The 24,206-nt window shown below is 40.0% G+C and overlaps 1 protein-coding gene across 2 annotated transcripts; it reads right to left on the bottom strand.

Moving 5' to 3' along the window:
• Positions 1 to 6,382: 6,382 nt before the first annotated feature.
• OGFRL1 (opioid growth factor receptor like 1) lies at positions 6,383 to 22,441 on the bottom strand. Of its 2 annotated transcripts, none has more exons than XM_074947933.1 (7): positions 21,979 to 22,441; positions 17,211 to 17,297; positions 16,713 to 16,791; positions 12,470 to 12,548; positions 12,305 to 12,371; positions 12,016 to 12,161; positions 6,383 to 10,705 (listed from the first exon to the last, which is right to left on the bottom strand). In XM_074947933.1, exons 1-7 carry the CDS (start codon positions 22,240 to 22,242, stop codon positions 9,940 to 9,942), a joined length of 1,488 nt encoding a protein of 495 aa, XP_074804034.1. In that variant the 5' UTR covers positions 22,243 to 22,441; the 3' UTR covers positions 6,383 to 9,939. The 2 variants fall into 2 exon arrangements, with proteins under 2 accessions (XP_074804034.1, XP_074804033.1); XM_074947932.1 differs by having other exon boundaries at positions 16,713 to 16,794.
• Between the last annotated feature and the right edge of the window lie 1,765 nt (positions 22,442 to 24,206).

Below are 24,206 nucleotides of genomic sequence, written 5' to 3' on the forward strand. Positions count from 1 at the left end.
ACTAATAAACCTAACCTTGGTCTAGCTGTGAAATATGTTAAACCACAAAAGAAAGAAATAGCTAGGTTTAAACATTTTTTCACACATTCAATAAGTCTTGGAACTATACATAGAATATAAATAAATACATGCGCATGTAAAAGTGTAAAATGAACATTATTGACCTTATGAACATTTTAAAAAAAACACATTGCAGGAGTTTCTAATGATACAAACATTGGACAAAAAATAAATAAAAAAATGTATAATACAAATAAAATGGGATATAGGGGGCATGCAATGCAGATTTTCATAGGGAAGAACCCAGGGAAAGAGTACTGTTTTAAATTCATTTCAATGTATGTTGACCAGGATCAATCCTAAGTAAAGGTGTGAGCTTCCAAATAATTGCACTAGTGCACACACCTGTGCCCAAACAGATCATGGAGGGCACAATTTGATCCGCAGGAGCTTTATCACTGGTTATGATGCACAAGAAATAACCCAGCTTGACTCTTAGATCCCATGCTGAGTCTGAACAGCTGGCAGCTGGGGTAAAAAAAAATCTATTTACTTGCAAATGGAGCATGTTTGATACAGAACCCTGCGAGACACAAACAGGGAATCACATTATGGTCCTGGTCCCACAAATTTCCTCCCCCACCCTGCCCCCATAGAGTCACACTAAGGAAGAGGTTCAATGGATAAAGGTTGAGAGCAGCTTGTAGATAGGGAATAAACTGTGCAACACAGTCACAATGAACTTCTAACATCCATAGAGTATACCTCTAAAGCACCATGTTTTATAAAGTTATATACTGAAGTACATCAGAAGCTGATGCTTCCACAAATCTTTATAATTACAAAATATTTTGATAAAATCCTTTTTGTTATTTCTTCAGTAGATCAGGTTTAAATTGCAAAAACTCATTGTTAGTGATTTAACTTTCAAATAACAGTGCAAAGGTAGGTGACTTCTGGGAGTGGTCGCGTTTCCTAAGACTTTGTTTTTGCAGCTTATTATTCAACCCCATCAAACAGGGCCAGTGAATGATTATAGAAAAAGTGGAATGTAATTTGTTAATTGTCCGCAGTTTTGTTAGTTGCAAAAGTAGTTCTTTTAAACTAAGTGCAACTGTCACTACAATTTTGGTACTTGATAATAATTACCTATATAAATCAAATTAAAGTGATGTTGCTGTCTCCGTAAAATGGCACTAACAGATACCTACTAGAAAAATATCTCAAAGCAACAAAGAGATCTCTGTATAACTATGTCAAACAAGTTTAGTTTCTAAATGAATCTTCTTTACTCAGCTCTGTGTATAGTAAAGACATTTGCTGAGTCTCTAGGGGCAAGGTGCAGGCATTGTGATCTTACAACACTTCTTTGTCAGGTGCTGCATACAACTACTAAAGTAAGAGCCATGCATCCATCTTCCATTTCAGTTACAACTCAACAACAAGGAGAGGGAAAAGAGAAAGATGAATGGACAGAGAAACTTCTACTTTCCTCCCTTATATGAGGCAAAAGTGTACAGCTTTGAATAATTAGCAGACAAACAGCTCATCCCGGTGAAAAGGAAGGAGGATAACAAAGACAATTACTTTAAATTTATTCTGTACTGGTCCCACGAGGTAGAGCTCCTATTAAAGTCATAGGGAGATTCGTGCACACCATAACCATAAAAACAAGCAATATGTTAAAATGTACCTTGATATCAGCTAAGGGCGTTTCTTAGATTGAATACTAACAGTTATGAAATGGCAATGAGTACCCAAAAAGGTAGTGAAGTTAACACTGCTGAGTGTTGTGCATATATTTACATCCAGCATTCTGCCACTGAGGACAAATTTAAAAAGGAGGAGCCAGTATTAATGAAGATGTGATAGAAAACCATTAGTTTATGCTATTGCTTTTTGGCAGTGGCTCAGGGAAACTTTTCACAGCTGCTTTGGCATCACTGATGGACAGGATTCAGACTGGAACAAAAAAGTGTGGTAGCAGTTTACTGAACTATGCCCACAATCCAGAGCAGTTGAAATACCTAGAATACCTGGCTTCAGTTTAACATTCCACTGACAGTAGTTGGTAAAAAAGCTTCAGCTTGGAAAAAAGACAACTAAGGGGGGATATGATAGAGGTCTATAAAATCATGACTGGGGTGGAGAAAGTAAATAAGGAAGTGTTATTTACTCCTTCTCATAACACAAGAACTAGGGGTCACCAAATGAAATTAATAGGCAGCTGGTTTAAAACAAACAAAAGGAAGTATTTCTTCACAAAACACACAGTCAACCTTGCTAGAGGATGTTGTGAATGCCAAGACTATAACAGGGTTCAAAGTAGAACTAGATAAATTCATGGAGGATAGGTCCATCAATGGCTATTAGCCAGGATGGGCAGGGTAGGCATCCCTCGCCTCTGTTTGCCAGAAGCTGGGAGTGGGCAACAGGGAATGGATCACTTGATGATTACCTGTTCTGTTCATTCCCTCTATGCCACCTGGCATTGGCCACTGTCGGAAGACAGGATACTGGGCTAGATGGATGTTTGGTCTGACCCAGGATGGCCGTTCTTATGTAATTCCATTTCTCTGAGTTGAGAGTGAGTCTACAGTCAAAAACTACATACCGATTCAGTTCTCGTTCAGAAAGTTATCTTTGTCACTTAATTCTTTACAAAGAAACTGATGGGGCCACCACACTGCCTATAGAATGTATTACTGAGCAGTAGCTCAATCCTACCCCTGGATGACATGCCAACAAGGAAGTAAATTAAAATAACCATGTTAATTTCAAGCTTCGTTAGAGATATGGGCTGTGTGTGAAGAATTCTTCCAAATCAAGTTTTCCATCTGGCAAATACCCTCTTCACTGTTTGGAAATAAACATCGGAAAAGAAAGAACTTTGGACTATTTTAAATTACTCAACACATTGACCAAAATTATGCTCTGATAAATCCATGTAAATCCATCTATGTAAATCCAGGACATCGCTATACAAAACACCAATGCAATATAAATGGAGGAATGAGCAGAAGTTGGCCAATTCTCTCTAAAAGTAGAATTCTATCTCAAACTGAAACAGCATAGAAGATATAATATTCTCCTATTAAGAGTTATGGAAACATCGCTGGTTACTATTATAGGCTCAGTATCTGGAGGGTGTTATAGTCAATGACATTTGGTGGTGCTCAACACCTCACAGCATTAGCTCTTTAAGCAGTTAATATTGTACACAGGTTTGAAAATGTAATGCCTTCAATAATATACTGCAGCTGGAAGCCTGCTTCCCAGCCTTGGTAGACAGAGCCATGCTACCGCCACTCCCACTAGGACGCTAAAAACAACAGTATGGATGTTGCGGCATGGGCATCAGCTCGGAATAGCCACCCGAGCTTGGACCCGGGGGATTGGGCAGGTTTGGACTTGGGTGGCTAGCCTAAGCTGCTGCTAGTGCAACAGTGTCCATACTGCTATTTTTAGTGCACTAGCTCGAGTGGAGCTAGTGCAAGTCTGCCTGGGCAGGAAGGCTCGCTCCTAGCAGCAGTGTAGACATACCTTACATATGCCCCCAATCCTGCGACTGGATCTATGGCAGCAGACCCACAGGTCCTGCACAGAACCTCAGTGACTTCAGTGGGGTTCTGTACACACGAATCATCTTGTGATGTTATTATTAAACTGCAATTCTTAAAATGCTTCCAAAAAGGCATGTTTTCAGAGTACACGTCTTTAATAAAAATATTAAGACTTTCAGAAAAAGAAACACTCTGGACTTAAACCTGTTCTATCAATGGTGTTTTTGCCATTGACAACAAAAGGAGCAGAATTGTGTCACTTCAAAGTGCTTATATAGACACACATTAAATACAGGAGACTATACATACTGAATAAATAGTCAGATCTACATAACATTTCAACACATTGCCAAAATAATGCTGTTAAAGTGAAGAGGCTTTATTATTAATTAGTATTATTATTATTATAGATTTTGGCTGCAGTTATTAAAAATATATTTACCTAAAAGGAAGGAACTCCAAGTATATCATTTTACAAACAAATAATTTAAAATACTGCAATAAGCAACAGAAACTATTGCTTTTTTTGTTTATACATTTTTGGCATAAAACATTGCCATACCATTACAGAATTATAAAATATATTTTTATAGTACCTTACAAATCCAGAAACTGGTTACCACTTCTACCACATACATATGGTATTGGTACTAACAAACATGCACAGCATTCTGTAATTTAACACTGCAAAGGAATACAGAGTACAGAGCAGGCCCATACATTAAAAATGACATGTTGCCATTTCATGTTACAAGTAAAAATGTGTTGGTTTTTTTTGTTTTTTTTTTACAATTACTGCACTTTTTCCTGAAATACATTTTAATAACCACGTATACAATAAGTCCAAATTTTTACCAGTGCATAAGTACATCCAACCATCTGTCACTGAACTTAAACTTCAGAAAGAGCGAACAACTAGGAAGTTAGTTAAGTCCCAAGAAAGGAATAACCAATGACTAGCAAACATGTCCTGAGCAGGTCCCTCCAAAAATAAGTGCTAAAACTTTATTTACTACAAAGACAATAAATTTCACATAATTAACTACAGTAGTAAACACATTCAGTGTAGTCTAGTTAATGGATATGCTTCCAAATTTATAAGCATGTTAGAATAAAAAGTGCTGAGTTCCCTAGGGAATAAGAGACTATTTACCCACTCTTCTATTCAGCCATTTACAGCAAACACCTTTATGCTTTCTAAAACAAATGTGGAAGCAATTATAAATGTTAAACCACAGGGGTCTTAATTTAATTGATTTCCATATGATTTTGAATTACATTTTTCAGACCGCATCAGGTTAGAACTTATTTTCATCAGACGTATCAAGGATAAAGCAGGTTTTTTTTTAAAAGAGTATGTTGTATCTTTCCCATGGTCTTTGATACTTAGGATTTGAGTTGTACAAGTAACATGTGATGTGAGAAAAAATGGTTTGTAGGATAATGTGGTGCCCAAGAGAGACTGATCACAGAGAGAGAGTTCAAAATTACACTGCACTGTTGTATTTAGTTAGATGTTAGTAGCTAAGCCACCCTCATTTTGCAGCACATCCATCATAAAGTAGTGATACATTATCACAAATTAACGGGCAGATTGGGCACTGGTTTTCATGGTTCAAAAGGGGGAGAGAAGGGGTTTTGAGCATCTTGTTAGGTACACAAAGAGGCACAGTGAACCTGTCAATCTGCATCCTGCACAAAATCCTCTCCATATGCACACTCTCCTGACCCGATTCCTCTTCTCAAATTGTACCATTATACATAAGAAGAGGATGGGGTAGTATGGGGGCAGAGTGAGGTGGCTATTAATGGGCCTTGTTGGCCCATTCTTGAACCTCAACATCCAGCATTCAGCAGCTAGATTGGGTAAAATAGTTACTTCTGTGCAGCTGCAATAGCAAGGGTAGATATGTACTAGGACAGTCACCACTATTACCTAAATTGGGGACTACGCTTGTCACATGCTCAGGATTGTATCTTTGCCTTCTACATTGTCACAACTCTACACCCACTTCCGACCCCTAATTTTTGACCTAAGAGAGATCTGACATTGGTTTAAACAGTCCCATAGTGCCACCACTACTATTCTCTGCTAACATAAATCTTACCTCTTTGGGCTTTGTGCTAGGATTAGACTTTGCCTTTGAGTAATTACTTTTACACCATTACACAAATAAAATTATGAATTTTGTTCTGAAGATGGAATTTTATTTTTAATACTTCACTCACTAAACACTGTATTTTGAAACAGTTCTGTAATTATTTATTCACCAGAGGCAAGTCATCCTTTTTTGGCTGACAAGTAAAATATCCTTACTGTCATCATCATGATAAGGACAAACGAATACATTTGTACTGGGCAGGCAAGTTTTCATTACAATTTATCAAGGTTGTTGTACACTGAAGTTAAGGTGACTAACATTCACTTTACCCACTATATTCTTTTAATGTATTTGTTAGAGTACAGTGGCAGGTTCTGAGTTAGTAAATGATATCATAGGTCAAAGTGTATAACCCACAAATTGCTTTCCATTTATTTAATGGGGAAAGCTACTGGCAGATTGCTGCTTTCCTAATGTAAACCAGGTAAACATAGCAGTTGTCAATGAAATTCAAAATTATATTTTTCATACTTCTGACAAACATGCACAATAAAATTATGTTTTTCACTTGAACAGAAAAAAGTCTAGTCCATTAAATCTTACTATAATTTATTATTCATTTTCCAGTGGGGAAAAAAATCATTTCCATTGTAATGAGAATAAAGGATTTTTGTAGCTTCTAAATGGCAATATTGTCAAGTTTTATCAAGTTTTGATTAAGAGATGCTATTGCATTTTTTAAAAATCAGTGTAAAATGGTTTTAGGTAAAATTCATTAAAAAAGCAAATTTTTTCTGTTTTCACTTTTCCCCCAAATTAAAGTTAAAGTTGGTATGTTGCACACACAGAAAACACGGCTGTAAGCATGTGATCAGTCTTTTAGAGGCAAACCAGCATTTCCTCTAGCCACGTTTATAAATGTATGCATGCTATAATGTAAATTTACGTGCAGCTTAAAAAAAACAAACAAACAAACAAACCCCCAAGCCCCATTGCATGGATCACTACCAGCACAACCCTCAGTCTCAACAGAAAAAAAGGTGCACAAAATAATTTAGTTAAGCAGATATAAATAAACTTTATTTAAAAAGAAACAAGACTTGTTTTCCATTTAACTCTATTATACCTCATTTGACTTATCTTATTGGATCATCCATCAAAATTATACCACAGACGTAAACTTTCTATATATGGTACAGGTATATGCAACTGTACATTATTAGAATTACCCTAGAATAATAATTCAAGCAGGATTATATCTCGGTAACATGAAATATAAATTAATATTATACAAACACCTAGTACATAGGTTCCTTGGAATCTTAGAGTCTGATCCTGAGAGGAACTGAGCAAGCCTAACCCTCAGTGGCTTCAATGAGGAGTTGCAAGTACTCAGCAACCTTGAGGATAAGTTTGTTAATTACCAGAAATATCGACACTGTTTTGCTCCCAGACATGCACATTTATTGCTGCATTTCTGTTTAATGGGTAGTAGTTTTTATAGGTTCTGTGTCAAAGGGTTTCCATGTATTGAGGCAGGATTAGGTTCCGTATGGTGGGGAGGTGAGCTATAACTTCAATTTCAGATACAAAGAGAAGCATATCTGCAGAACTTGTCAAATAAACTACTACACTTGCGCATGCGTACCCAGTAGAAAGTTTGTCAAGTTACACACTAGTATGCCCCTTCATTTGATATTTGAATAAAATACTATGGTATAAATCAAATTCCCACCCTGTCTATGTATGCATATAATTCCTAGTTACATTATTTGGAGTTATACATATCTATTTAATAGAAAATAGACCCCTAAATGGGAAAGACGCTTTAATCTATATATGAATTGATCAAACTCCCCTTAAATACTGGGCAGAAGCAAGTTACTGTACTAAGCACACACAAAAGTCCCAAGCATTTAAGACTAAAGTAAGTTAAAAATAACCTGTAAATTTTATGGTTTGTTTTGTACATCCTTGGATTTTGAAATAACTGGTGAATAACTAACTGCTTACATTTATGAATACACAATCATTTTCAATAATTTCAACATGAATTGCCGTTTAGTCCTGCAGGTGCTTTTACAGACTATGGGCTTATGCCCACAGAGACTTAATGCATGGCAAGCCAGGGTGTGAATGTAAAGCACATATTTGAAACAGCTGAAGTCAAGCGCACTATGGAACTTCTAGTGAATGGCAGCAGGGTCCACATGGCAACTTAACACGCAGCAGATTTACACCCCGGTCTACACTACAGAATTAGATTGATGCAAGACAGCTCTACATTGACCTAACTGTAAGTGTCTATACTAAAATATTACACCCATCGCTGTAACTTGCACACTATGCCGACTTAACAACTCCACCTCCGCAAGAGGTGTAGTGCTTAGGTTGATGTAGTTATGTCCATGCAGTTTCAGTGCAGACACTGTGTTGCTTACATCGACTGTTGCTGCCTTTCAGAAGCTGTCCCACAATACCCCACTCTGACAGTTAAATCAGTGCAAGTTCTCCAGGCGAGGATGCACACCGCCGACACAAGGAGCATAGTGTGGATGTGCAAAAGCAATTTAATTACTGAGGTGGCTGTACAATTGATGTAACTTAGGTCAACATAATTCTGTAGTGTAGACATATCTTAACTCTCTGTATAGGCAAGCCCTAAGGCCCTGATCTTTCAATACGATGCAGATGCATGCAAGTGGACCCCTGCATCCACTTGAATCCCCACTGATTTTAAGGGGGCTCCACATTACAGTATTGGGCTTGAGCTCAATTATTCTTTAACTGCTTCCAAAATAGGGGGACAAATTTTGGTGTTCTTCCACAGCATATACATAGACTAAAGCTAGATATTAAAATGCTTCTTTGAGACAAAAACATCCTTATAAATAGTGGTCTATTGTCACAGCATGAAACAATTGGAATTTTTACAAAAATTGAAAAAAGGAGTTTTCCTCTGCCTAAGATGTACTATGTACACCACCATTATAATATTTACTTTTACCACCTTCCTTCAGGAAAATTATGACATACCATAATATTTTACATATAATGGCATTTATTAGTTAAATGTTGAAGTGCCCATGTAGGAATTGTTCTATTGGTGAAGTTACAAAACAAAAGTTATGGAACCCAGGAGTGCTATTAGGCACAAAGATATTAGTTTTTCTGTAGCATGACACTTTGTGGGAAATTAATATCTCATTGCATTTCATCTTTATGAGACCTGACTAAAATGCTCAATCTTAGGTGCTTATAATTAGGCAGTTAAATCTGTATTTAACCACCTAAATTTTTACTGTCTTTTCAGAGATAATTCTCAGGTTCTCAGCACTTTCTGTAAAAATCAGGCCATTTTTATTTTAGGTGCCTACATATGGATGGATAGCCATTATTGCATGTGCAAGTAGTGTCACAATGACAGAATATATTTCTGCAACTATAAACTTTTTGGATTTACATCCCAACAATCCTGAGCCCAACAACTGAAAATTCAGAACCAGATTTATTTTCTTTTTTATACAGTAGATGGGAGAAGCAAAACCTGTCACCAGAGGGACACACTGGAAGGACATTTAAAGAGATCTAAAGCACAGCTCACCCTGCAACTGTGACAAGGACTGTATATATTAAGCTTTTGTACAGTTTAATCATGAGTTACACTTCCACTTAATTTAGAATGATGCTTCACAAAATGGAACATTTGGATATCCAGGTCAGAAAGTCTCAGCCAAAAATGCTCATTTAAGATTAAAGCCTTTGTACCTAATTCTGCCCTTGGATATCATGCAGGACTTCCACTGACTTCAAACAAAGTGAAAGGCCTGGGCCCTTAAAAGTAATTTACAGAATCATCTTGAAAAAGGCAATCAATATTGCAGTCTTTTCCTGAAAATCTTAACACACCAAAATTCTAATATTCTAATTTTTTAAAAAATAGATGAACAACGTGAGATCAGAAATGAATGGCATTCCTTTCTATGTGGACTGTAACCTAGCTGAAAAGGGGAATGTATGGAATTTAATCCTATATAGTTGTTTCAAATTAGCATATACATATTTTAAATGGCATATACACATTTTGGATTGTGCCCTATAAACTGAGTTAAAAAAAAAATCAACCCCTAAGAAGCTTAATCTGATGCTCTCATATCCAGCCTGGTCCCATGATCTTCCCTATATTACACTAGATGTGAATATCATCCAAAATGAAAGAACAATGAATAATTTGTTTCATTCAGTTTGAAACATAACTAGTTTTAAATTTGGACTCATGATTTTATCTCATCTTTGTTCTTTATGGTGGATTCCACTGGAGGTTTATCCTTACCGAGGTTGTCTTGCACGTCTGCCGATACATTATTTGAACAGTTCTCACTGTCACATGGCTCTCTCTCTATAACTGTTGGATTTCCACAATCTTGGCTCAGATTTTCGCCATCTTTTCCCGTATCTTTTTTGGAATGAGGAATGTTTTCCTTTTTGTCTGACAAATTGAGAACTTCCTCTGATTTGGAATTTTGACTTTCAGTATCACTGTTCTTTTCACTGTTGCTCTGCCTAGCAGCTTCACAGTTAGTTTCTGTTCCAAACTGTTCATTTTCTTCTCCATGTCTTGAGAGTTCTACCTTTTTTTCTTCAGCTGTTTTGCTACTTGAGCTACCAGTTATGGATGTATTCTTGGAATCTCTCCACTTCTTATGTTTAGAAATGTAACTGTTGTGAGAAGAAACTGGGGATGTTGGCTTTTTACCTGTTTTGTTTCCCTCCAACTTCTGTTTTCTTGGTGGTCCCCAGATGAAATGCTCTGAAGGTGTGTAATGTTGCTGGGCAAATCGCAGGAGCTTTCTCCTTTCTCTTCTGTCTCTAATGGTGTATACAAAATATTCCAAAGCACTTTGCTTAATGTTGGGAATTGTGTCTTCCACAAGAGCTTCATGGAGAATAAATTTTACAAGAGGAGATTTGAAACTCTCATATCCAAGCTCACCAAGACTTTTCAGAATGCGAGTGATTCTTAAATAGTTGTGTTGGGACCTGCAAGAAAAGATTCACTGAAATTAGATAAAAATAATAGGGACAAGAAATGCTTAAAAATAAATTCTGCTGACGTGAGAGATTGAGTATAGGCTAGTGGTTATAGGACTAGAGCCAGAAGTCTTGGATTCCATTATCTGGTTTGCCATTGTGTACATGTCATGGACATGTCATTTAATCTTTCTGTGCTTTATTTTCTCCATCTGTAACATGCAGATACTACTACTTAATAGTACCTTCCTCACAGGACAGTTGGGAGTGATAACTAATGTTTGTAAAATGCCGAGAGAGAGACTCTTGGACGAAGAGCTGCAAGTACGGAATCTAATCACTACTATTTGTTTATTTTAGCAATACATTGACTTAAAACTGTTTGGCTAGCTAGCACTGGAACACCTGAATTGATCTTGTAAAATACGCAGTGATTGAGACCTTGGCTCTTGTGCAGCCCTGACTTATTTAGGGCCTGATTCAAAGTCTACTAAGGTCAATGAGATGACTCAGATAAGCTACTGGATAAATAAAGTACTTGATTTTTTTCAGAAAAGGTAATTATTTGACCAGATTTATTCATAAGCAACTCTAACCTAAGAAAGCAGTGTGCACCCATAATGTCAGGAGAAAATGTTGCAAGAAAACAAACTTCAATTTCAAGCTCAGTGGTATTAAAAAAGTCGTATCAAACTTAAAAAAAACCCTGAGAGATAAATGTTAGCCAAATTCAACTTCGACTTATCTCCCAGATAATCCCTGTGAAGGAAATGGGATTACACAGGGTGAGAGTCAGGTCAAAATTTGGTCCAGTGTACGTTAAAACTATTCAGGTAGTGTTACAGTCGAGATAAAGCATTTAATTTTTAGGCGAGGAGGGAAGCCTTCTCTTTTTCAAGCCTATTAAAAAAGTGTGGAGAATTTGCTCCTCCTTTTAAAAGTAAAGAAAAGTGAATACTTAGATAATCCAATATTTGTTAATAGGCTAGAAGCATCATTTTGGGAATAGCTGAAAAATTTGTACAGCAGCGTGTTAGACAAACTAATATGGAGTTGTGTTCTTATTCAATAGTACTTGAAAGTATTATGTTCAGTGAATTCATGCCTGTTGGTTAGATTGACAGTAGGTAAGGAGCATAGTCACAAGAATGTGTGGAAGAGATACACACATCCAGACACAAAACAATCATTGATTCTTGCTTTTTGTCTTTCCCACTTTCCTGGCATTCTTTTGAAAATATGTCCTGCTTTTCTCTAGAAAACAAAGGATAAAAATTCTAAGGCAATTTACATGGCATCTAATGCATTCCATTACTTACTCATTCAAATGTTGAAATCTTTCTTGACAATTAGCAGCTCGAGCTACATTTCCTGTTTTATCAATTAGTTTTATTCCAAAAAACTCCAACATCATTTTATAAGCCAACAGGAATCTTCTAATTGCTTCTTTTGTTTTCTTGAATTCCTAATAAAACAAGAAGTTAATCTAAAAACCTAAATGGCTCTAAACCAAATTCTTTTGCATTGTACACAACAACCTGATACAATAACAAACAGTCCTACTTCAATATTAATCTGAGAGTTGACAGTAAACTCAATTTATATTACCTCTATTTCATATGTAGTTAATTCTTTAGCATAGAAATTCAAACCTTGTTCTCGAAGTGGAAAAAGCCTGTTTTAAAAAAAAAATGGTTTTAGTTTATGGTGGACAAAATAACACTTTTAATCAAATCAATGCTTTAAAATAAAAATAGCTAATAAGTAACCAACCACTGTATATAAGTGTGATTATGTTCCAATTTTTCATAGTCTCCCTTCCATTTATTCAGGACTTCTTCAATGTAAACTCCTGTATAAACAAATTCAGGAAATTATTAGGTAGTGATAAAAAATATCTTTCAAATGTATCACAAATGTTTTAGCCCTATATTGTGCTTTGTGCTAAAGACATGCCATTAAATTAAAGAAGAGGATAATTAGCATTGTCCATACACAGATGCTAATTAATACAGACCAGCTATTCAGCTGGCGTAAATTGGCATAGCTCCATTGATTTCAATAGATGCGGATTTATACCAGCTGAGGATATGGCACTATAACCTGTGTAAAGTATATTGATCATTGTTTACTCAATGGAGTAGATTTTTTATCACATTTAAAACAAGCTATTTACTCTGATGATATTCAGAGTGAAATCTATAGTCACTACATTAACGCAACTCTGCATATATGAGATCCTAGTCTAGTAGCATATGTCCTGAATACTGCAAGGAAGTCATTGATTCAAGAATCTCTCCGGCTGCCAGGTGCATTAGGATCTGGGAATTTGTTTCAATTAATTGTGCCTGAAACTCCTGATGCTACTAGCACTGCCAAGAATTTAAATGGAGTTTCTCAAGTCACGCTGGAAAAATCTACAACACTCCAGGATAATTTCCACTTGTATTAGTCTCAACACATTAATGCATTTGGGTCCAACTGGCGAACACAAACAGAAACCAACAGTAGGGGACCAAACAAATGGAATTTATGAATTATTATTAATCATTCATACCGTGCAGCACCTCAGAGCTCCAGTCACACATTAGCACCCCTTTGTGCTAGTTGCTGGACAAAGCACAGGACACACTGATGACACCCCCCGCGCCCAAAGCCTTACATTCTAATTATATAGTGGGATTTTCAAAAGCGCTCTGTGCTAACTCTTCTCTGGTTGAACTTAATGGCAGTTTTATCACTGAAATATTGCCAACCCCCAAAGTTCAAAAACCATGAGAAAAACTAAAAAACAAACATGAGATTTAAGAAAAAAGATTCTCTCGTGTCACAGTGTTGCCCACTCTCCCAAATGTATATGGCACGCTGATTTTGGCCCCCACTGCAGGGTCTCTACATGGCTACCTGATGGTGCGGAACTTCCTTCCAGCTTCTCCCCAAGCCAAAGTTCTAATTAATTATTTGTGTGTCTGCCTGCCTCAGCCCACATCTGCCCGTCTCCCAGCCCAGCAACAAATTAAATACAAACACATCTGTTCCCACATCAACTTCCCACATCTGTGCCCCTGTGCCCACATCAACTTTGCTCCTCCAGCCTCCCTTATCTGCTCTTACATCTCCAAGGGTTCTTTACCCATCTGCTAAGTGCCCGTCTCCTCCTTCCCAGGATCGGAGGAAAAGGAAGAAAGCTCCAGAGGCTCTTCACCCCACTGTCCCTGCCCAGGCCTGGCATGGAGGGGATGCAGAGAGCAGACTGACCCATTTTTCACAAAAGGGCATCAGGAAGGAGGGAGCAGAGCCGCCTTGAGCTGCTAGGATCTTTCTGCTCACTACCTTCTCCCTGTAATGGAATGCACCCCTAAATTCACACCCTACACATTATTGTAATAATCTTTGTACAAAGTATGACTTGTGAGATATCATCTGAAAACTCAACTTGCTGATCAGTAATATGGTAAAATGTGTATAGCAGCATTGTGTGTGAAACTGTAAACTTCTTTCTATATGATGTTAAAAGTGCGTGTTCAAAACTCATGAAGCATCAAACTGGCCAAACAAGCCTGTCTTGAACAAAGAGTGTGTGTTTGCCTTAATTTGCATTTAAGTAATAAACAGAGTCATCAAGTAGAAAGGGGGAAGGGAGGAAACAAAAGGAAACCTGCACGTGAGCATACACAGGTGAAAAACACCTTAAGAGTCTCCTCTCCTTTCTCCCCCTGTCCATCTCACTCTTTGGATTTGAGAAGACAAAAGAAGCAGCTGTTGGATTCTGGGGGAGAGTCCTGGAAGCATGTGGTGAGAAATTTTGCTTAAATCTAATATAGTTTGTTAAGTTTAGCATTAGAAAGTATTTTATCTTTATTTTTGTAACTATTTCTGACTGTATTTCCTATGCTTATTCTCAATTAAAATCTCTCTCTTTATCTTTATTAAACTTGTTTTATCTAATTGTGTTTAAGAAGTGTCTGTGTAACTCCATTTAAAGTGGCAAGTTGTATATTATTTCCTTAAAGGAATAACATATATTTGGACTGTCCAGAAGAGGGCTGAGCAGTAGAAAACATACATTTCTAGAGAGAAATCTGGAACTGGGAATGTGTTGGTGTCACCTTGCGGAATAACCAAGGCTGGTGAGAGCCAGGATGTGACTGACAGGCTGCAGTTACAGAAACACATCTGTGAGTGACCTTCATGCTGGCAAGCTGTTTGTAAGAGGTCCAAGCTGGGAGCTACAACAGTAAGGCATTGCAAGGCACCACATGTTGCAGGGCAAGGGTGACACAGCCCTCCCCCCACTGATCTGGATTGCCAGGGTGTGACTGATATGTCACACTCCCCTCCTGTGAGAATGGCATCACTCCCCTACCCAAAACCACCACTGACTCCTGAGGGGAGAGCTAGACCTGCCTTCTGAAGCAGCCCTGGTTGGATGCTCTTCTGCAGGACATGGGGCAGTGGGGAAGGTAGCCAGTAAAAGGGTTTTTTTTCCCCTTGGGCAGGGCTAGAATTCACCAGGAGCGCCTCACATCATTACCATGCTGGCTCCAATACCAGTCAAAATGATGTTATTCACAATGATTCAAGAGATTGGCAGCACTGCCACCAAATTCCAGGGGATCAGAGGAAGGCCTATTCTGAGTGACTCAGAAAAAAAAAATCACATCCTAAATCTATAGCTTTTAGCACCAAACTATGGCTACCTCAGAGCCAGTGTTGTGGTAAGCAGGGAGCTCCTTTCCCACTATGCTCTAGAGCAGTTGGCCCCATAGAGCGGCTGCTTGCACTCCCTATGAACACCACCCAAAATTATGTGGAGTCACACTTGAGTGGGAGATCCTTCTTATTCTCTCTTTGGGACACTTCCTTGCCAAAGCTCAGAACAAGCACTTTATCCTCATCCCCCTTGATCTGTCAGCCATCTTTGACATCGTCCTCCATGCTTTTCTTATTGAAATCTTGCCTTCCCTTGGCTTCTGTGATTCTGTCCTCTCCTGGTTCTCTTCCTACCTCTCCAATCACTCCTTCAGCATGCCCAGCAGAGGATCCCCCTCATTCCTCCTCCAACTTCCTGTGGAGGTACCACAGAGCTCTGTCCTTGGTCCCCCTATCTCTTCTTACTATACATTTTATCTCTAGGTAATCTCATCCACAGTCATAAATTCAACTACCATCTCTATGCTGACAACTCACAGATCTACTTCTCGATTCTAGACCTGTTTCCTTCTGTCTCTTGTTTTATACTTAGATCACCAGCTCTCTAGAGCAGGAACTGTCTTTTTGTTCTTTGCTTGTACAGAACTTAGCACAATAGGATAATGGTCAATGACTAGGGTTCCTACGTGCTACAGTAATACAGATATTAATAATTCCCATGCATAAGCAAGTGTCCACAGGGCTGTGCTGGAAAAAGCACCTTCTTAACCATTTCTAAAGGTGTAACAAGTGCTGCTGGTGACACTTCTTACCCCCGGACCACTGGAGGCATTGAGCCTGCATCTGGCTCTCTCAGGTATAATGTCTCCAGTACTGATTTTTACAAGATACACTTCCTCCAGCCCTACTGCATCATCACTGTAACAGTAATAATGCGGCCCTTAACCTATTCTTAATGGAATATCTTATTTCTATGTTAAGGATATCACTGCAGCTTGATGTGCAGTTCGTAACATAAGCAACTGCCATTGGTATTCATGAAAGGTGCGGTTAGAGTCCCATGACTGCATTGGGAATGCATTGCTTAGAATTTCCAGCCATGACTGAAATGTTCCCCTGTAGAACAGGGACTAATGTAATAAATAATTTCTGTGTTATACAGCCGCCTTTAAGGAATGGTGTATATTGCAGTGTTCTCAGTATATTAACATTACACTACAGGAAAAGTCAATTAAAAAAGGCACTGTGTGGACATTTTTGTGACATAAGTATTACACAAACCTAGTCCTTAGTACTGTAATTATCAGTTCACTTTTATGTTATTGCACATTGTTTTTGTTACTACTACTGTCAGATTACTCACCATCAGGTTTAAAGGGAATTTTATTCTTATAAAATCGGAGATTGCACAAGTCATTTTGATACCGGAGATCTTTAAAGTTCTGCTGAAAAGAAAGAAACAAAGCATTATTAGTCTGCAATAAAACTATCAACAGTGGAAGTATGCTAGCATTCAGCTCTTTTAAAAGATTTTAGAACCAAGAAGGTAGGCCTCTAAAAATATTAAGTCACTGGGACTACTCACTTGCTTAAAATTAAGCATGTGCATAAGAGTTTGCATGATCAGGACCTTAGACAGTAAGCTCCTCAGGCATGAAGGAGTTTTATAGGTTTGGGAGGGAACAATGGCACATCAGGTCCAGTCTCCTCCCTCTGGCATTTACTTTTGGCTATTCCATCAGAAATCCTACTCTTTTCATTGTCTCATACTTAATAGGGAAAGATAAGGCCTGTTTTAATGAGTTTTGTTGGTTATTGTTCTTTATTTAAAGAGTGTTTTTAAACCACATAATGCCCTTACTGGATACTGGTGTCGATACTTGTACAAGTCTCTTGCTGCATAAAAGCTCCTCTTTGGTTTCGTTGTCAGTTCAGTTGTATCATCATTCTGAAACATTTAAAGAGTAGTTAACATCCACCTACAGCCAAGCTGAACACTGATTTGTATTATTATGGTTTGACACATTTTAAAATAATTATTTTTCAGAATGGGCTTCAAGAATTCTGAATACATAGATGTACAGTTGCATAAATTTACTTAAGCTTTTATCAAACAATGTGTGTGTGACAGGAAGGATATTTTTAACATAACAACTTTACTTTAACATATGAACAAAAGCAGGCCTAGCACACATGGTAGATCCATTTATAAATTCTGTAATTTCTTGAATTTGGACCAATAGGTTGGTCAGTGATTTATTTACTGAATGTAAAACTTATCTAGAAATTATTTTAAAAGCGCAAACGCTTATCAAGACAAAATAAGAAGTGGCTGAACATGAAAGTGAAGCATAACTATACCTTTATGTTAGTGAAATCAGACTATTCATAAATCTGGGTCATATCTTACCATGAAAGCATACCCAAAGCTACCACTGCATCCTGTGGAAGAAAACTGTTGAATGGCAAACAAGAATATTTGTAGCACTGTCAAACTATTTTATATGATTCAGGAAACTAGTGTTTAGATCTGTCAAGGCTGAGTCCACACTCTGGCACTTTGAGTGCAGAAGGCGGCGGCCTGCAAGGATTAAAAAAATTGATACTTGCCACTCCAGGTTACAGCTTTTCTCTAACCTTGGCTTGGTAAACGCTGCCCCACCCAAATGCAAACCCCTTTTGGATCCAGGAAGGAGCACTTGGGAATTCCTCCCTGTGGGGTACCCTCAAGCCCTTTCACCCCCGCCCCGCAGAGCTAAGAAAGAAACCAAAGGAAATCAGCTGTTGCCACCAGGTAATTAAACAACATATGCACAAACCTCTTAGGGTACCAAAAATCCAATCCTGTTCTTAAAAAGGTAAATTTTATTAAAAACAAAAAGAAAGAAAATACATCTGGAACTTAGGCTTTTGCTAGATTTTAAAAGAGCACTTCCAAAAATGAAGCACCCAAAATAGCTTTCTTGGGGGTTCAGCTTAAAGGTTATAAGCAAACAAAAGTATCTGGGGTTAGCACAGAGGAGTCCACAAGCCTTACAGAAAATAAAAGAAATAACCCTAATCACGTCTTTCTATACATTCCTAATCTACTTACATATTTGGGTAGTTCTAGCTATAATTTGATTATTTCCATACCTGGCAAAAGGTTTTTTACAGCATAGTCATAGCCCTGCCTTTCTCTGTTCCCCTCTCTCCAGAGAACCACCACAGAACACAAAGGGAAAGCTTTTTTCCCAATTTTAAAAAGTTCTAGCCTTCCCATTGGCTCTTTTGGTCAGGTGCCCACTCACTTTTCTTTACTTGGGGGACTTTTTAACCATTTACAGGTATAGCAAGCAGCCACCAAGAGGGATTTTATAGCTAACTGGCTGGCTGTGTGTCCATAAAAGGGAGCTACTCCCCCCCCTGCATTTATCATAAGAACATAAGTTTACGTTCCAGTGAAAAGCATCATTAAACCCCTAAAGCAAAATTGTTCTTGGAAAAAAAAAAAAGCATTTATGAAAGCTTGTAGTAGATCCCAACCATTTTGGAATCTATGGGCCTGATTCAGAGCCCACTGAAGTCAGTGGAAAGACTCCCATTGGCTTCAGCAGGTGCTGGATCAAGCTGTATACATTTTACAAAAACCCAGCTAAAAGCACCCATATACGGAGACTTACTAATTCTGTTATGCACTTTATTTTTCACATTATTTTGTTTTCTACAATATTGTAATCAGAGATACTGCGATTTGTTTTAAGATGCAGAAATAAAACTCCCCTACAGGAATCAATACACAAACTTGCAGTGGCTGGGGGGGGAATCAAACACTCCTTTACACCTTATTTGTGGTAGTACGGACACAGCCAGGCTTACTCCTGTGTTATTACACAGGATATCCTCCATCCACTGTACCCCAAACTCCTTGCCATTAATACATTGCTTTGATGACAAACTGTCTTTGATGACAGACTGGCTGTGACTCCAACTAAAGATAAAACATGCTTACTTGAACAGGAAATACCCTTTGATAATTAAATACCAGGCATTAGCTGCTCCACCATGATACATGAAGCAGAATGACAGTAAATTTTAAAATTCTAGTTCTTATTTCATTTACATATACCTCAAAAAGTAAACACTTCTATAAAGCTAAGAAAAAGCTTGACCCCATTGATGAAGTTCTGATGCCACTGAAGTCAATGGCTGTTTTGCCATTGACTTAACTGGGTCAGGATTTGATCCTATGTTCCTAAAATGTAGGACTCAGTACTAAAACTCTCGATATCCGGTCCAGTGAGAAGTCACAAATCTACGTTGTGTACTACTCAATACTTATACATATCCCTCAACCCCTTCAACTGGGGGGGGTCAGTTTAGAAACAAATTTAATGTTGGTGTTTCAAAGTTTAAAAAATAATCTTCACATAATCAGCAAAGACTTAGCGCAGGCTTTCTGATTGGAATTGTAAGCGCATTCCAAGGGTTAGTTATCTTACTTTATGGCTTACAAATATCTGCTACTATAGTAAATCTGAAAACAAATTGACTTGTTTTCGACATCCAAGTGTAAGAATGCTTACCATAAGACACTTGCAACTTGTTGTGCAATATATTTGCATTTGGATTGATCTTATGTTGTTAGTTTTCCTAGTACCATCTTTAATTGTAATTATTCATCTCAGTCACTCAAACATAAGACAATTTTCAGTTTAGATGCCTAGGCACTGCTTCTACCCTCAGTTACAGGGAGTGCAAGTACATCTCCTATTAATGTCCATTGGAGTTGCACATGAGTAATTAAGGGTCAAACTGGGCCTTTAGGCTTTATTTACATTAGCCTTTTTTCCCCCCCTCTAAAATTTCCCACCATTGCTGCCACCGGTTCTGCTACTCTTGGGGGGGTAACAGTGGTAGGAATGATGCTATACATAGCATCTAGCAGCTAGCCCTGCTCAGAATCGGTATACATGTTTTGGCAACTAAAATATTGGCAGCTGCTGATACACTGGCACCCAGGCATAGTCCATTAATTTTTGGCAAGGTCCAAATTTCTTGGGCAAGATCTAGTCAAGGTCCAGATTCTGGAGAAAATAATAATAATAAAATAACAATGATAATAATAAGTAAATAAATAGATGTTGGGGTCCATTCAAAAACCTCTGGCGGTCCGGATCTGGCCCCTGGTCCGCCTATTGGCTATCCTTGCTGGAACCCAATCTACACAAGGGCTCCCACTGTCGCTACTCTGTAGAACACTACAGATGCTAGCAATGGTGGTAATTTTAAGGAAAAGTTTCCTACTATAGATAAAATCTTAGTATAGAAAAAAAAATATGGAAGCCTCAGAGACATCAAGACGACATCAGTATACTAGTCTTGTATCTCTTAATAAGCCACTGCTGCTGAGCCTGAAAGCTGCTCTACTACACTAACAATTTTCAACCTTTTCAGCAACTGTACTAGTTTAGCAGATACTGAGCCCAATCTCTGGTAACATGCTGAGCACTTTCAAATCCCACTAAAGTCACTCAGCCTGTCATAGGTTCAGGAGCATAATACCTTGGTTATACCAACAGTGCACATCACTTTCTATCCTTTTGTGCACAATTTGTGGACCCTGAGCTGTTCCAAACCTCAGACAGGTTTCAGAGTAACAGCCGTGTTAGTCTGTATTCGCAAAAAGAAAAAGAGTACTTGTGGCACCTTAGAGACTAACCAAGACAGGTGCAATCATGAGAGAGCAGCAAAGCTGCCACTGCGGGTCACTTACAGATGAATGGGAAATAGGTAGCAAAGCAATGTGACCTTGCACTGAGGATCATCATTGAAAGGGGAGCATAAAATTCCAGTCATAGGTGCCAGAAAGTACCAAAAGTAATACTATAATTATTATACTTAGCATGTTTCATCTCAAAGGACTTTACAAATATTAACTAACTTTCCCTCTCAAGAGAGATTAAGTCTTCACAGAGAGGTGAAATCAAGAGACTTGCCCTAGGCCACACAAAGGTGTCAATATCAGAGCCAAGATTAGATCTCCTGAGTTCCTGGCTTCCAGTCCTTTGCTCTGTCCACACACACATTCCCCATGGTTGGTAACCATAGCATTAGATTACTAAGAGGATATCAAAACAATCTTGGTCTCAAACAGCCCTGAAGGCCAGTAGAAATGAGCTGTGAAACAAACTGCGGTAGGGGAAATAAAAAAAAAAATTTTTTTTAAAATCCCCACAGCCCAACACACTTCCTCCTTTTTCAGCCTGATACAGAGCACACGTCACCAGGAGGAAAACAAGCACCCAGGCGGCAGCAGGCGGCACACACACGGAAAGCAGCAAAGTACCCAAGCGGGGTCTGCCTCCCCCAGCCCGGGGGTGCCACGCAGCCCCCCACCCCCATTTGTGCTGCTTCATTCCAAGGCAAAGATCCAGCCCCAATTTACGCCGACAACACGACGTGCGGAAGGGTACCGAGAAAGCAGAGCAAATCCCCAGCGCCCCAAGCCTGCTGCATTCATGGGACACCCATGACCGTGGAGACCTCCCACAGCCCTGGCTGGGGGCGGTAAGAAAACACCCGCCGGGCTGCCGGGGGGCTCTGTCTGGCTCCTAGCTAGCCTGCAGAAGTTGACGGTGCCGGGGTACCTGCTCAGGGCCGGGGACTGCTGCTGCTTCTTCTCGGCCCCCCTCCACCTCTTCCCCTTCCTGCTGGATCTCCTCGGGCCGGCCGCTTGCGGCAGGGAGAGGGGCCGGCGGCTCCGGGGCCGGCTCTTCCCCGCCGACCGCCGCCTGCTGCTGGTCCCCGCCTGGGTCCTGCGGCTCGGGCTCGGAGTCCGTCTCCCAGGTGGAGTCGCAGTCCTCCACCGTGGCGGGCTCCTTGACGCTGACCCCGCTCAGCAGGCTGCCCATCGGGGAGGCGCGATGACAGCCCCCGAGCCGAGCGCCTTCGCCTCCTCCGGGAGGACGCAGAGAGCCGGGGGAAGGGGCCGCAGGCGGGCTAGGGCTGCAGCTGCTGCTGCTGGGGCATGTCAGTGCGGGGAGGCCGCAGGCGGGGAGCCCAGGGAGGAGGAGAGCGGGAGCAAGGCAAAGGCGGCAGCCCGGGCTGCCTGCGCCTCAGCCGGTCCCCAGCCTAGAGACACACACAGGGAGGAGCTGGAGGCTTCGGGATTTCCACAGCAAGCGCTCGAGCACGCCCCTTCCCTCCCCCTGCTCCTGCATGAATGAGACACAGGGGGCAGGGTCTCGCTCAGGCTCCCTCATGGGCTCGCCGGCACTAGCCGGTTAGCACGAGGTAGAGCTCTAGTCTCCCTCTACACTGCAGCTACAGGTGTAATTTCCAGCTGTGCTAGTGGCACAGGCGGTGGCTCCGTCCAAGATCCTAGGTACTACTGGGGCAGCTAGGTCATACCCCCACCATCACAGCTACACTTCCGTTTTTATGGTGCTCAATCAAAGCTAGGCCCTGTACATCTACCTGAGTTGGGAATGACAGGTTCAGCATAGACATACCCCATGTGTGGTAGCGACACAGAAGGGGTTGGGGTGGGCGTGGTGTAGAGCAGACCTCAAGTGAGTTTCTCTCAAAAGCTACTAACTTGTCCTATATGTAGTGTGGATGCAGGCTCCTACCTCAGCATAAAAATTGAAGGCTGCTGGCTGGATCTCCAATCCCTTAGGACTCCCAGCTAGGGTGACCAGATAGCAAGTGTGAAAAATCAGGACACTTTTTTTTGCTGGGGAGGGGAGAAGGTGTAGTTGTATATATAAGACAAAGCCCCCAATATCAGGCCAGTCCTGATAATATCAGGGTATCTGGTTACTCTACTCTCATCCCCATGTCCTTTTCTTGCAATCTACCTATTCCCTGCTTCCTAACTGGAAGTCCGCTATCACTGCCTATAGGCCTGCTCAGCAGTCCTCCCCCACTTCCTCTCATCTCCATGTGACTTCCAGTACCAGCAGTTGCGCTCATCCATACCAGTAGAGAAGTCCATTTTTTGAAGATGGTCCCAACGAAGGCATCACCTCTGCATGCTGCCAGCCAGCTGGAGGATGACACCAGGGTACTGGTGGATCTCTAGTGTGATGTTAGCAGGGCCCATGATTTTGGGAACAAGAACCAAAGTGCCAGGCTGTACGATGAGATTTCACATACACTGTCTATACAGGGAATCCGACAAATAGGAGTGCACTCTAAGAAGAAAATCAAAGGGATTAAAATGCTTTTCTGGAAGGCTAGGGACCATAAATTCCAGTCTGGTATTTTACCAAAGACCTGTCCGCACTACGATGAGATGGATTTCTTCATTAGCAGTGCCACAAACATGGGCCCTGATTTTACACTGGACAGTTTAAAGGCTCTGGGCAGGGTTGTGAGTCAGATGGACAGCAACGAGCACACAGAGCAAGACGACAGAAAATTGGAGCTAGAGAACCAGTGTTTGGTGCTTCTGCGCCCAGTCTGAGCTGAGTCTTGAATCCCAGGACATGTTTGGGAATGAGATAGAAGCAACAGGAACGGGCATCATAAATTCATAGTTTAAGGCCAGAAGGGACCATTGGATCATCTAGTCTGACCTCCTGTATAGCACATGCCATTAAATTTACTCCTGTATTGAGTCCAATAACTTATATTTGGCAAAAGCATATCTTCCAGAAAGATATCCAGCACTTCTCATAGTATTTTGTTCCAATGGTTCGTCACCCTCACTATTACAAATTTGTGCCTTATTTTTTAATTGTCTGGCTTCTACAAAGACCAAAGTCTCCTCTTGCCTCTCCATCTACCCTTCCACACCATCATCCCAGCAACCTGCTGTCCTCAGAACCCAGCTCTTCCAACCCACCCCTAGATCAAACAATCTATTCCCAGT

This window comes from Natator depressus, chromosome 3 (genome assembly GCF_965152275.1).
Source record: "Natator depressus isolate rNatDep1 chromosome 3, rNatDep2.hap1, whole genome shotgun sequence".
In the NCBI taxonomy this organism is placed as follows: Eukaryota; Metazoa; Chordata; order Testudines; family Cheloniidae; genus Natator; species Natator depressus.